Source organism: Aulonocara stuartgranti (assembly GCF_965226115.1).
Source record: "Aulonocara stuartgranti genome assembly, chromosome: 16".
NCBI classification, from domain to species: domain Eukaryota; kingdom Metazoa; phylum Chordata; class Actinopteri; order Cichliformes; family Cichlidae; genus Aulonocara; species Aulonocara stuartgranti.
The window spans coordinates 22,368,429-22,383,375 of NC_138952.1; the positions used below are offsets into that span (position 1 = coordinate 22,368,429).

Here is a 14,947-nt window from a genome sequence, read left to right on the forward strand (position 1 = left end):
ACATTCAGTGAGAGGTTCGCAGCTGAGGTAAACAATGAGCAAAGCTGTGTTTGTTCAGAGAGAGGCTTTGTGTATCACTGAGCTGTTTTTAAAAACTGCCGGGGTTACGACGCACAACTTACTGTAAAACTGTAGATCTAAGGAACTGTACGAGCAGCTGGTAGGAGACGGGGCTGCTCTGTGAATGCCAAGCAAATTTATTTCTTGTGGAGGACCGTAGGTGTGTGCGTGTAGGCTATTAGCCTACAATCACATATTTGTCTCAGGGAATAATACATGATACAATCAGGCTGATGCAGAATCATTATAGTTTTGAATTTTCTTATTAATTCATATTTTTTATTTCATTTTTTGTTTTTATTTCACTTCAGTTTCAGTTTAGTTTTCCTTGTTTTAAAACGTTTTGTTTTAATTGAGTTTTTATTAGTTCAGTTGTTTTAATTAATATTGTATGCAGGAAATATCCAAGATTTAGGAAAACCAGTCCGTGTATTACAGTACAAACACAGACATTTTGGAAAGAATTTGCCTCACAGACTTGTAAACATCCAAAGCATCAATAAACACAAAGCGTCTTCGAGCAAGGTGTGATAGCAAATTTTGCCAAACTAAGGTGTCTTAAAAGTTCACAAAATAATTTTCAGTTAGTTTTAATTTTTCTCAAAGCTCAATTCTTTTTTTTTTTTTTTTAAATCTATTTTTACTTTGGATAATTAAAATCTCAAATTAACACCTTTTGCTCAAAATCAAACAAAGCAAACAAAAAAAGGTTCAAAGTTCAAAAATTTAGACGTATTGCTGTGAAGCTTTTAGCTTCATACATCAAACACTTCACCATATATTTTTTGGGTTTGTAGAACACGGCTAAAATGGAAAATCTGCACATATTTAAAAACATGAATTATTATCTTCACAGTTATAATTAGAGTACAATCCATTCAGATTATACCATCTATTAATACTTTTGTTTTTGTGCTACAACTTGTGATATGTGCCCAGTCCAGCATAAAGATTCATGAAAATAACATTTTCTTCAGAGAATTCTGTGTTAAAAAGTTTTCTACATTCTTTATTTTTGCAATATTGTGAAATACAGAAGTCACTGTTTGTCTTTTGCATTGTGGAGTTTTTGAGTAGTTTGCGCTCAAATATGAGACTTTACAGATCAGCCTGATTTTTTTTCTGTTTTGATGCTTAAAAAAAAAAAAAAGACCAGTGAAAATGTCAGGCTTTTATCTTTAATATTTCTTGAAATATTCATGTTCAAACACTGCCTCAGATTTCAATGAGCAAAAGGAAACAAAACTCATTACATATGTTAAATTATTTATGTAAATTAGAGTTTTGGAGAGCAGAAAATGTTCTAAAGATTGGCAGATTTGAGATTCAGTGAACCGTGAGAACATGGATCTGATGGAGCTTCAGTTTTAAGTTAAGTTGTTTACAGGCCTGGACTGTTGTGTCACACACAGATAGTCCATTTCAGACTTATGTTTGGCTTGGGTGAAAGTGCTGTCTGTACAGAATTCACAGAACACGGTGGTGTTAAGGCACAGTTGAAACCACGCTGACTTTTTATTAGAGAGCCGGCAGGTTAAAGAGGTTCTAATCTCATCTAAAAGAAACTGACATTTGCATTTTCACACCTCTGTTGGGCGAAGTCTAGAAATGTTCAGGGCTTCAGTGCATGCATTAAAACCAACTTAAAAATATGGTGAAATGTCTCAGGACCCACTTTCTTTGCTCTTTTTAAAATAATGACTTAGGAAGAAGCAGTGTGCTTGTACATTAAAAACATTTAAAAAAAACAACAAAGTCGTGCTTAGAACATTTCCACAGACCTCTAAAATAATCACCGTTCCATTATATATCCTTTCGTTCCTCAGTGTGAGCAGTGATTGAGCATTTCACATCACCAGACAAGGCGGGCCATACTTCAGCGACAGGAGCGTGAGTCGTGTCTAACAGTTTTGGTTTGAACTGTCCTCTTAACTCAATTGTTCTGATTTTGGTGTACACAGTCTTGACCTCGTGCTCTCAGATCTAGACCCTTTTCTTTTTAATTTTTAATTTTTATCCCTGATTAGTCCTTTTAATCTGCCTTGCACTTCGTTGCATCTTTCCACATTCATCTTAGTGCTTGTATTGTTAGTCCTTTCTTTTCTGATTCATAAAAAAGACCAAGTTAGAAAAAAAAGTACATTTTATTTTCCATTTGTGCAACAAATCTAAAGTCAGCTTGTCTTCTTTCATGCTCTGAGACACACACATGCACACACAGATGCACATGCACACTCATACACTCACTTTGCTGTAAGTTGGTGACACGAGTCCTTGGAAAGTGCAGTATTCAATTTGTAACTATTATGGAGACAAGGACGAAGTCCTTTATGTGAGCAGCCACAGAGAGAAAATGGAAGCAGTCACTATAGCAACCGCCAGAAGAGTGCCCAACAAATCAACAAACAATGCGGTACAAGACTTTTCCAGGGGAGCCATTTAATGCGAAGCCTTGAATCATACAAAGTTGTCCTCTTAAGTTTCTGAAACCTGTCTTGGAGTGTCTGTGGGTATCTAAGCCCCAAGTACTTGGTAAAAACCTTGTGTTTTTCTCCGCACTTGTGCTTCAAGGCCAACTTGGCTGAATGTGCCAAAGAACTGTCTTCTTGGGTCATGGCAACCTCAGGATTTCATCTGTGTGATCAGCCTTCAGGAAGTGCTTACTGCCACTAAAGAACAAAACAATACTTACTTATTAAAAGCATTTTGTGTTTTGAAGTAATCTGGACCCGCGAACAAAGCTCAAATTTAGTATTTTGTGATGGACGCAGAACTTCTTTGTTTGTGAGTGCGATGCATCCAAGGCTGACGTTTAAGACAAACTGCAATTGTCTTTTTAGGGAAATTGTCTACCGGACTCAGCAGTGTGGGTGGTATTGTTTTCAGTGAAATAATTCACTGTTTTGAGCTCTATGGCAGGTGTTATATGATTTTGTCAGTGTGATAGCATCTCTGTGCATGAAATGATGAAATGTCATAGCTGTGCAGTATCATGGTCCTGGGCCATGTTGGCCCAGTATTCTTAGTTTTTGTGTGTTTTTGTATTTTGTTCCCTATTTATGCCTTGGTTCCTAGGTTATTTAGTTAAGATGTTCCTTATTTGGTTACCTCCTGTGTGCCCCTGTGTATCTGTGAGCCCTCGTCTCTCCTTGTGTTTTATTCCATGTTTTCCCCAGCCCGTTATGACTGTGTTCTCCCCGTGCTCTCTCTCCTCCTGTCTGAACCTCTGTGTACTTCCTGTTTTACTTTGACAGTCTCTCGTCAGTATGCGTCATGTTGTGTTCACTCCTGCCCTGTCTCGTTATGATTATCTGTGTCAGCTGTGTTCCCCGTGTGCTCCCACTTCCCTTGTTAACCCTCTGTGTATTTATGTGCGTGTCTCCCTCAGGTCAGTGTTGCGTCGTCAATGTCTTCTCCCCGAACCTGTGTGTCTTTCTGTGTTCCCTCGGTCTTCTGTTAGTATTCCCAGTTTAGTTCTGTTTTGTTTTAAAGGCCTGCAATAAAGCAGTGATTTTGAGTTCAGTTCCTGTCTCCGTGAGTTTTGCGTTTGGGTCCTCATCTGCCTCCACACAGCCAGTTCATGACATGCAGTCGAGAACAAAATTTAAAGTGGGTGTGGTTCGACCTACAAGTACAAATCATCAGTGCTGCGAGTACGCCTAAAGGGTTCCAGGCCTCTTTGCTTTATGCCTCTGCACTGCATTCTTCTTAGTTTTTAATATATTACTTCCCATATTAAGTATCTTTATCTGATGTACGAACGTGCAATATTATTGAAGATGGATGTGGTGCATGAGCTCAGTGGAGTCGAGCTGGTATGATCCCATCGGGAGATTTATGAAAGTTAGCCACTTAGTTTAATGGCACTTCCTTTTGTCCTCCCTCCCTCTGTAATTCCTGCAAGTGGATTTCACTTTCCCATGGCCACTGTTTGAGTAAATATCTTCTGTGGTTCTGACCTCGCTCTAAATTTCACCACCAGAAACAAAACTGTGCCGTGGCTGAAGCTGCCTGACTCGAGCTGTCCGCGTGTCACAGCGGCGAGTTTCCAAAAGTGCAGATCAACTGCGCGTTTTGTATGCACATGCACACACAAACTACTGATCTGCTTTTATTTGAGAGCGGCCCATTCGCTGGCAGAAGCGACTCAGAGAAGAGAACGGTGGTGTTTTCTTTGCCGAGGTGCGAAAAGACACTCTTGCAGTTTTTGATAAATGTTACTTGAACTCAGAGGAGTCTTGACTTAAAGACACAAACAACGCAACCCCCTCTCACAAAACAGAATGCATGTTTTGTAAGAAGTCCCATCCTTTAAGTAGTGTGATGCGACCGTGAGAGGGCCTCCCCATGCTGAGCTAAGTCAGACTGGGCTGGGAACCAGCAGGCACCGTGCCAGAGAACAAGTCTGCCTCATATCAAAAAGAAAAACTAACAACTTTCAGCCTGGGAAACCAAAAGTCTCTGCACATTTCATTAATGCATTATCAACGCGTTACCCTTGAGTTTCCTCCTAAAGTTAAGAACCTGAAAGTTTTCATTAAACTGAACTATTGCCTTTTCCCCCCCTACCCTTTCAGCAACAGCCATTTAAAGTTTTACACTTGCCAGTCTCTGCGGATTAGTTGTGCAGCCCGATCCATTTGTTTCAGATTTCCTAGCTCACAGGAAACAGACTTGTAATGCAGATAAATGTTTTCAACTGTTGCATATTAAACCCCAACTGTTGTCATCTAAACTGACATCTTGCATTAATTCATCTGGTGTTTAGATGCAAAGGTGGTACATACGTGTCTATGAGATGACATGCATCAGTCATTATTTAGGGGATAGGGTGGCATGTTTGGCATCAGTTTTCAGATCTTCATCCAATTTTAAATAAAGCATCAACTTGTTGTGGTGGTGGGAGGCCAGTTAGGTGAAAGATGTTTAAGAAATATTTCAGATTGACTAAATTTACCCTGGGAAGGATGGTTAAGTGGAGAGACACCTTGTCCAAATCTGATAAACAAACAATAGACGAAAAGGAGGCCTGAAAAAGAGCGACCGAGCGCTGCAGCTGTCTTTTCAACTCTGTGCTTTTGCAACAAGACATAATGTAATCTCTCCTTGAGACGGGAGGACTTTTATAACCTGCGCTGGCTGGGCCTTGAGCAGGAGAAGAGACAGGCTGAGTGAAGGCTGTTTATCCCGCTGTGTCCTTGATATAAACATGTGAAAAATTTTCTGTGGTTCTTCTTTCTGCTAAATCAATACAAAGATATTCGGCCTCTGAACAATGTTGTAGCACTACAGAAAAAAAAAGTTTTCATCCTGTCTCTCTTTTCATAACTGTGTCCTTCAATGCAACAGAGCAAGGGACACTGAGGTCCTGCTTACTGCAATTTCACGAATGTAACCATGTACTCAATGTCATCCTTTCACCAAACCAAAGACAACCTTTTGTTAAGACCCTCATTTTTTAAGCATGCGAGGGTATTTGGGACGTGGCCAGGGCAGAGATGCTCAGACCGTCTACAAAACAAACTGAGATTAGAACCTTTGCTCCAAACTTTTGCATTAGTCACCCACAGTTCTGCTCATCCTGACATCTTCTATTGCTTGCTTTCTGTCTGGTTAAACTCCTCTGTAATCAGCTCTGATTTCCCCAGAGGGATTTTCCTCTCCCTCTTTCAGGTAGCAGCCAACCCTAACTTGTGATCCCTCTCAGGAGCAATTAAGATAAACCTCTAATTCATCTGCTTTATCCCAACTTGTCCTTCTTAGTTTCTCATTCACTGACTTCCACCGCCCCCTCTCCCCACCACCTCCCAAATACCTCCTTCAGTGACAGAAGCAAGGAGAGCACTGAGTCATGACATCATAATTCACCAGCTCCAGTTTTCACGGTTAAATCAATATCAGCGTGTCCGAGTCAAGGTTGGAGGCCGGCCTTCGCGCCTCAGCTCTTCCTACTTCTTTCTCATAGAAAATCATATAAATTGTCCCTAAAATAATTAAGCCTTCAGATCCCTCCCTGGACTATTTTTTCTTTTACTGGCTTCTGTCCGATGACTGCTCAGAGAGTCAAGGTAATGCTGAGAATAAAGCTGGTCTCTGGCGCCTTCTCCACTTTTCTTTCTCTCTTGCTCTCTTCCTCTGCTTTTTTGTTTCTTTCACACAATTTATAAAGAAGTCTCTTTGATTAAGCACGGCTGTCGGGTTTTTAAAACGAACAAACATGATTTCTGAACAGTTTGATAAACCGAGCGAGCAGACGGAAATGTTACATTTCCTGTTTTATCTGAGCCATGGTTAACCTTTCACAGGTGAGCAACAGAGATGAAAGCTGCTACTGTCCGACGTGTTTACCTGCAAATAAATCAATAAAAATAAATAAGAAATAATAATAAAAAATCATTTACACCGGTGTGTCTTGAATATGTGAGGGCTGTGAAAAGGTAAGTGTGGGAAATAGGAGAGGGGTGGAGAGAGGGGCGGTGTTTGAGAAGGGAGGGGTGTGTGTGTGTTCAGGGGGTCTGAACAATCTCTCAAAGCGCGGGGACAGACGGGAGCTAATATAAACGCTCTGCCCTTCACTCGGGGCTATCAGGGGCTAAGAAAACAGGGCTACCTCTGTCACTGACCTCAAGCGCTTCAAAGAAGCAGCGGGACGCGCTGAGCTCCTGCCGGCGGTCATGGCCACGCTGGAGGGCTGCCGCTGTCGGGGTGCCAGCGGCCGAAAAAACAGCAGCAGCATTCTCTACAGCATTCTAAAGAGTGATGACCGCCTGGTGACCGCCGAGGAGCAACAGCAGCATCCCCAACAGCACACGCTGCAGCACTTGTTCCAGAAGCCCCCCTCTTCCGCTTCTGCCTCTTTGCAGGAGGTCCGACAGCAGGCTTGCTCTTGCGGCTCGTCTCGGCGCCGGGGCGTCCTCCGCTCCCCGCAGGTGACCTGCAAAGCGGCGTCCGCGGTCCTGGTGAAGACGCTGCGCTTCGTGAAAAACGTCCCCTGTTTTCGCGAGCTGCCCGAGGACGACCAGCTCGTGCTGATCCGGAGCGGCTGGGCGCCTCTGCTCGTGCTGGGACTCGCACAAGACCGGGTGGACTTTGAGACCACGGAGACCGTGGAGCCGAGCATGCTGCAGCGCATCCTCACGGGCTGTCCGGACAGGCAGAGCGAGGCTGTGGGCGGCCAGAACAGGGGGGCACCCGGCGTCTCTGTTGTGGACATCGAAGCGATCAAAGCCTTCCTAAAGAAGTGCTGGAGTGTAGATATAAGCACGAAGGAATATGCGTACCTGAAGGGAGCCGTGCTCTTCAACCCAGGTGGGTCAGGGCTTTTGATAGCAGAGCATCAGTTTTTAAGCACAGGTGCCACGCTCACGAGTGGAACCGTTTGATTTATTAATTGATGGGTAAAAGTTTGTTTTATTTCAGCATGACTGCTCTGATATTTACACTTTACCTAACTACTTGTCTGCGTTGTAACATTTTTATCAACTTTTCACTTCCCCCCATCCTTCCCCACCTCTAGATCTGGAGGGTTTGCGCTGTCTGCACTACATCCAGTCGCTGCGTCGAGAGGCGCACCAGGCTCTAAACGAGCACGTCAGGCTGATCCATCGCGAGGATACGACGCGGTTCGCCAAGCTGCTCATAGCTCTGTCCATGCTGAGGGCCATCAGCCCGCCAGTGGTCGCTCAGCTCTTCTTCAGACCCGTCATAGGGACTGTCAACATCGAAGAGGTCCTCATGGAGATGTTCTACGGGAAGTAGGTCACGGGTCCATAGTGGACTGAGATGAATTCAGCAGGTTCAGCTGTCAGATGGACTGAACTGCTCAAAGATTTAATTGGTTGGCAGGTGAGGACGACGTGTGGGACTCAATTAATTAAAGACAAATGTATTTGGGAAATCTTCAGTGACTGTGAAATGACCAACACAAGCAAGTGTGAGTGTGCATGTGAGAATGAGCGGCACAGAGAAAGAAAGAGAGAATGTGCTGAGGGAATATGTCATAATAGAGGAAAATATAAAGCAGCTCATGTAATTCATAACTTATTTGTTTTTATATAAAATATTTTTCTATAATAATAATGATAATAATAAAAAAAACCCTAAAAACAAACTATGTATGTGAGTGATAATTGCTCCGTCATTGCTGACACATTTTCCTCTGTGAAATCAGCCCTGGACAAACTCTTACGAAGGAAGATAATGTGTCTCAGTACACACGCAGAAAGTACTTAAGAAATCACGTCGCCTCGAAAAATATGAGTCACACTGATTGATGTCAACTACAGTTCAGTCACATCAACTACAGATTATCTTCAAAAGGTCAGGGCTTGGTGTAGCAGCTATTCACTGTCCAGTGAAGGAGGTAAGTTGTGGAGTATAAACACAGATGCAGGACTTCTGAATTCAGGTGAAATGCCCTGTTAGGCCACCAGAGTGCAACAGTATACAACGTGTAGCGATTGTGCAAGTCACATGGATCAACTTCCCCTGTCATGCACACAGAAAGGGGCAAAAGTGGTTGAGGAAAAGGACCTTAGGTAATGTTCCTGTTCCTCGTAGTCTGGCCGTCACAGTGTGGGCACAGTGCGGTAAGGTATCAACTTGCTCGCTGGAGAAAAAAAAATAATCTCCCTGTAACCAACAGAACAAAAGCTCCTAGAGACGCCGCATAAAATACACCTATGGTTTAAACCAGACCTCTGTAATGAGACACTACTGAGTGAATGTTCATCTCAGACAATGGCACAAGGACTTGCTGCTGTTACACCATAGCCACACGATGTTACGAAGCTCAGTCCCTGAACATCTCATCTAGCAGCTATAATACTTCATCACTGTTCAGAGGTCAGATGGCCTGAGCCTGCACTTGGTCTCGCTTTGTGGCAGCACCAATAAAATAACCCGGCCAGATTGTTAGCATTTTATATTATACCCAAACAATTGTGGTAGAAGTTCTCACACACTTTAATTAAGGAACAAGTAGCACACATTAAAGTAATACTTCAAGTAATGGTCCTGCACTATACACACATCAGAAGTAAAATGGCATATGATCGGATAATTATTGGATTAAAAACGATTACATTTGTGTCACAATGTTGCATCGACATGGAGCAGATTTTACGTTTCATACTGCGGGGATATTAGCCTACAATAATATATCACAATATGGTCAGATTTATTTAATTTGAATTGGTTAGAACACTCATTAGTAAAACACAACGATATTAATTGGCAGAAAATTGAACTACTCAAATAAAGCACTTAGGTACGTGTGTAAAAGTGCTTAGCTGCTTTCCACCGTGATTCCCAAACGAGAAAGGAAAGAAAGATGAAAGCAGACGTAAAGCTTCTTTGTTGGGTGTAAAATTGGAGAAGATTTCTCATCTCGGTCACCGAAGTATGAAAGGACCTCCTGTTTCTGGGTACACCTTAAAAAATGGGGCGCAACAACATGGGAGGTGACTGTGTGTGTGTGGCTGTCTCCGAGGTGAGAGCAGAGAGAGGAGAAAGTGCAGGACGAGCTACCTTATTAAAAAGCCACAAAGCAGGGGGCTTTCGGCGAGAGGCAACATTGTTAAATTACGGCTCTTGGAAAGAACAAAAAGTTATGAGTCACATTTCTGAAACTTCTAGAATATAATGCTGTATCGGGAGCTCTCCAGTCACCATCCTCGCCATCTTATAATAACCGCATGCGTTTAAATCAACATATTTACTGTTCTTTCGAACAAGGAAGCAAACAGCGAATCACTGTTTGTTGATCAAAGTTGATCAAATTGACTTTTCAGTCAAATTGTTTTCCATCTCTGGTTTCACATCAAAAACTCTCTGAAAAGATGTTTTCGAGATCAGTAGACCTTTCAATGGTGCCCTAAAGCAGAAAAAGCAGTGTCTCTGTGCTTAATTTGTTGCTATTAATTTCATGCAAGCAGAACAGCAAAGCACTAAAGGGAGGAGGTGATGCCAATAATAAAGGCTGGCACAGAAAACTTGAGATACTGATGAAATAGCTCACATACCTCCTGGTGGACAGATAAGGCATTGCAAAGAGTAAAATAACAAGAAAAAACAAAACAAAACCATGCACATGAAGGTGTATTTACACACACACACACACACACACACACACACACACACACACACACACGGCCTTGCACATGTGCTCATGTGGACTTTGAAGCCATCCCGTCTATCTCCTCTGCCTTTTTCTTTCTCATCGGGGCCTATTTTCTCTCCAATTAAGCCTGTAATTGCTCTGGGTAATAAAGACTCTATTAATCCTGTGTCTGCTAATAAAACCACACTGGTTTGGCAGGAGGCTGCTTTTCTTGTGGCTGACAATATGTTGTGGGTGTTTGCCTGAGTTAGCATCACTTATTACAAAAAGAACACAACCAAAGCAGATTCCACCATTTGAGACCCTTTTCTTTCTGTCTTTCTTTCTTTTTAAATTGGTACGGTGTTACAGTTTCTCTTGGTGTTTGCATAGTCTGAAAGCAGCACTCCCCAGCACCACCACCACCGCCCTTGTCTCCAGCAAAAATGTCCACAGGCTGAATTTTATAAACACTGTCTTTAGCTTCATTTCTTCATCATTCTGCCTTCTACTCAGTCTTTTCCTGCTTTTTTTTTCTTCCTCTGCCCCAGTTTCTGTGTTTTCTCCTGGGGTTGGCAGACATCAGTAAATCTGCTTTCTGTCTCTGTGTTTACCAGTGTTCAGACACCCGTTGTAGGTAGTGTGTATCCCCAGGAGATGGCACTGTTTGTCAGCACTCACCCACCAATGTGCAGGCAAATGTCAGGCGTCAACTGAAACTGCTTGACCTTAAGCCAAGCTGTTTCTTATATCAGCACCTTTTTTTTGTTAAAGGTTTATCTTCACTTGGCATTTCTGGCTCTATCTGAAAGGCAGTGAACATAAGGAGAGAGCAAGGGGGAGAGCATGCAGCAAACTTATTCAGGTAGCTTTAAACCAGAGAATTTCATGGTGCTTGTTTTAGACACCGTTTGATTTCCATCGTTACCTGTATGTTTGTATGTCACACTTCTCTCAAATGGCCAACTAAGTCATTGAAGTTGTTTGTTTTTGTTTTACTTTGCCACCAGGGGGGATTTGTGACAGAACGATAGCAGTAAGGTTAAAAAGGGAAGGTTTGCAACATGGCAGCAAGGCCTGCTATGACGTATAGCTTGGTGATGGTGGTGCTGACAGACAGGAGACTGAGCTGGAGGTTGAAGAGTTGAAGATGCTCAGATGCTTCTTTAGTAGTGGAAAGGATTAGAAATGAGTACATCAGAGGGAAAGCTCAGGTCGAGTGTTTTGGAGACAAAGGTGCAAAACTGAGATGGTCTGAACATGTACAGAGGAGGGATAATGGTTATACTGGACAAGGGATGTTGAAGATGGAGCTGCCAGGAATGAGTGAAAAGAAGAAGGTCACAGAGAGAGATTCATGGATGTAGTGTAGGAGCACATGCGGGAGGGTTGGTGTGACAGAGGCGAATGCTAGGGAGGGCAACATGGAGGCAGATGATCCGATGTGGCGACCCTATGAGGCACAGCTGAAAGAAGAAGAAGAAAAAGAGCTGCTCATTTCAGTTTCATTTTTATTCTTTTAAAAAATAATTTAGTTTTTATTAGTTTCAGTGTTTTCATTGTCTCAGTGGTTCTTTGTTTTGTTTTTTAGTACGGATAAGTATTTGTGTATAAGTATATGCAAAAGTTTTTGTTTTGCATGAACTGAGGAGCTGACATGTTTTTGCACACCTATTTTTTAGTTTTGTTTAGTTCTAGTTAAATTCCATGATTTGCATTCATGCTATCTAATACCAGAACATCTCCTTTAAACAGTCTGCTTATCTGCCTTTCTCCTTTCTTCACTGCACTGACATTTTGCTGCAAGAAAGAATAATTATCAGTATAATTACGTAACGTGTTTCTTGACAGGATGAGGAAATAGAGGACAGAGGAATATGATTAGATCTGGCATATTTCTGGACACAACTATACCATAGGGTCAAGAAACATGCCCGTCTATTCTCTTAGAGGGCAAATGTAGTTGCAATGATTGTACACACATGGACATCACCTTCCAATGAGTCTAGTATTACAGCATTTCGGTGTTATCCACCAGAAAGAGCAGCTGGATCATAGACTTTATAGAAAGATCTTTATAACTGGACGTTCAAGGCACAGTTTGTTTAAAGACTTATTTCAACAGTACTAAAACACTTGTTCATTTACCCTGTGCCAGATTTCCCAGGGCTGATCATTGATTCAAATGTCCTGTTTCACATCTGGTGGATGTAGCTGACTCTAGCCATTACAAAATCATGTGGTAATGAAAAAAAGAAAAAAAGAAAAAAGGTTAAGAGCATAATCAGGTGTGTTATGAATTGCTGCTGGTTCAACTTGGACACAAAAGGAAAACATCGAAAGGAAATCAATGTTTTTAATGTGCAGTGAGAAAGTAAGGGCAACTGATCATGATTGTGTTTCTATAAAGATAGACATTTCTTTCCAAGTGAAAATTGTGTTTATATATTTATATAAATATCTATATTATATATAGAATACATATCTATTTGCTATGCATACTCAAAAATCACACCTTCAAATATATGTAAAAAGTCTTTCAAAACACAAAAGGAATTCTTTTCTTTCCTTAAACATGAACTATCCATATGAACCAAATGAATTATCAGGATGGGAATAATACTGTTATTTTTTTTAAACCAAAACATTGAAAATGCTTTACCTTTGAATCTAGAAGAGCAGAGGACATTTTTTTGTCATGTGGGATTTAAAAGCCACCTTAATCTCTTTAACAAACCAGGAGCCACACCGAAGGGCACAAAACCAGCATAACACTTATACACAAATCCTCTTTCTATGGAAGATGAAATGCAAATAAGTATGACATCTCAAGCAAACTCTTTTCAGTTATAAAAATAGAATTCTTTTTAAAATAATCTACAGATTTCTTTTTAAGGTGAGGCATTTCACTATCACTCTAAAACAGCAAGGCTGTTTGTCTCAATAGAAAATATGAAGCTTTAGAGAGAGATCTGCCAGTCTATCTGCTTGGAGAGGACGAGCGCTGCTCCCCAACCACTCCTCCTTTTCAGTCCCACGAGATGATATATTTTTTGCCAGCTTCTCCTTCTTTTTGCATATTCTATTTTTTTTTTTTTAAAAAGAGAGAGTTTCCTTTTAAACTAGATACACCTTTTACAGGTAAACGAAAACAAGTTTTAGCTCCTTGAAGCTCCTGAAATGTCCAGGCGTTTCCCAAAGTTCGAAAAAAAAAAAGTTCTCTTTAAACAACACAAAGATTTTTAAACAAACAAACAACAGCGCACGCACATGTCATATTGGCTTTCCTATCGAGCGTGTTACAAAATGAGAAAGAAAAAAAGAAAAAGAGACAAAAAAAGAGAAAAAGATTAAAAATATACAACTCTTTATGACAAGTTAAAGCAAAAGTCCTACATTAGAGAAGGCAACAAACATGATTGAATAAAATAAACAAAAGAACAAAACAGGAAAACACTGATGCTACAAATAAATTGAAATATATGTACAGACCCTGTTTTCCTTTTGCTTGTATGGATGCAATTTCTTGTATGTGTGTATGTGTGTGTGTGTATTCGTTCCTGTGAATAATTGCCATAGTGTGTTGGTTCTTCACCATGGAGTCCTTGTGAGTCCATTTCTCGCTAGTTAATGAAACAGTGTGTTCGCATTATCCCCTGTAGTTCCACATAGAAAACATCCTCTGGAAACGAGGTGCAGTCCGACTGAACAACAAGACAAACCACGTCCAGGAACCTGCTTTACCTCCATGACTAGCTGCCGGAGCCATACGGATCCAAATGCTTTTTGCCGTAATCACAACCTCGAACTGTGTTCCTAAGAACTGCCAGACTGTAACTTCGTCATGTCTGACGTTGAGCGATCTTCCTAAAGCTGGCGCCGAGTCTGCTTGCCATTACCAGATGACGCTGGAGATGCTGGTTTCCCTGGGCAGCAGAGGGAGCATGGCGTTGTTGGCGTGCCCCTCCTCCAGACTGTGCTCTCGGCTCTTCCCGGGTGGCCTCTGTCCGTTCAGCAGTGTCAGTGGGATGTTGCAGTAGGTGTGCTGGTTTCCCAGGGATGAGAGAGGTGGCAAGGTCCCTCCTGGGGGCATGTCGTACTCGTAACTGCGGTAGTAGTGTTTCTGCCTCATGGTGGTGTGGTAGGTGCTGTGGAACGAGGAGCGCAGCTCTGGGTGGGCGGTGGCCATGGCCGTGGAAGTGGCCGCCGCCATGGACATGGCAGAAACAGTCTGCAGCTCTCCGAATGGGCCCTGCTCGCTGACGTCTAGTGCCGCCTCATGCGTGAGCATGGGCTCCGTGCGTCTGAAGGGCATCTCATACTGCAGCTGCTTCCAGAACTTGGAGCTGAGCTTGTTGCTCTTGGTTCCACGCCATTTGATGACAGTAAGGGTCTTAATGGTGTGTTTAAGCGCCTCCACTTCCTGGTAGTTCATGATTCCGCGCAACTCGGCACATTCGATCAGGATGACTTTGATCTCACCCGTCACCAGCATGTTGCGCAGTCGCGTCTCCAGCTCAAAGATGCTCCAGCCTCGCCGCACTACGTAGTTGGGTGTCATAACTATGATGAGGCGTTTGCTCTGGTCTACACAGCGGGCCACGTCCTCTATGTAGGCTGCGGGAAAGAAGCGGGAAGGAAAGAGAAGAGCAAAAATTTATGTGACACAAGTGTGGCAAAACATTGCAGTGAGCATTGTTTTCACCTAATGAGAACAGGGCCACAACACAGTGATGGATGAACACACAGACAGCATCAGACACAAAACGCAAGACAGTGACAGTATCT

At 42.2% G+C, this 14,947-nt stretch overlaps 2 protein-coding genes across 6 annotated transcripts in view; one reads left to right on the top strand and one right to left on the bottom strand.

Annotated features, from left to right (window-relative positions):
• Positions 1-6,541: 6,541 nt before the first annotated feature.
• nr0b1 (nuclear receptor subfamily 0, group B, member 1) lies at positions 6,542-8,164 on the top strand. The gene is made up of 2 exons (XM_082507414.1): positions 6,542-7,368; positions 7,577-8,164. Exons 1-2 carry the CDS (start codon positions 6,735-6,737, stop codon positions 7,816-7,818), a joined length of 876 nt encoding a protein of 291 aa, XP_082363540.1. The 5' UTR covers positions 6,542-6,734; the 3' UTR covers positions 7,819-8,164.
• A 4,052-nt stretch (positions 8,165-12,216) lies between these two features.
• il1rapl1a (interleukin 1 receptor accessory protein-like 1a) overlaps positions 12,217-14,947 on the bottom strand; it is a 169,786-nt gene continuing 167,055 nt past the window's right edge. For all 5 annotated transcript variants that reach the window (XM_082508049.1, XM_082508052.1, XM_082508050.1 and 2 more), the window contains one exon: positions 12,217-14,776. In XM_082508049.1, the coding sequence (XP_082364175.1) occupies positions 14,055-14,776 (722 nt within the window). In that variant the 3' untranslated portion in view covers positions 12,217-14,054. The remainder of the gene's footprint in view (positions 14,777-14,947) is intronic.

Bases quoted from the DNA above. Each gene is read 5' to 3' on its own strand.
- nr0b1 (XM_082507414.1), top strand. From the start codon at position 6,735: ATGGCCACGCTGGAGGGCTGCCGCTGTCGGGGTGCCAGCGGCCGAAAA. The intron at 7,369-7,576 runs GTGGGTCAGGGC...CCCCACCTCTAG, and splicing joins AGCCGTGCTCTTCAACCCAG to ATCTGGAGGGTTTGCGCTGT.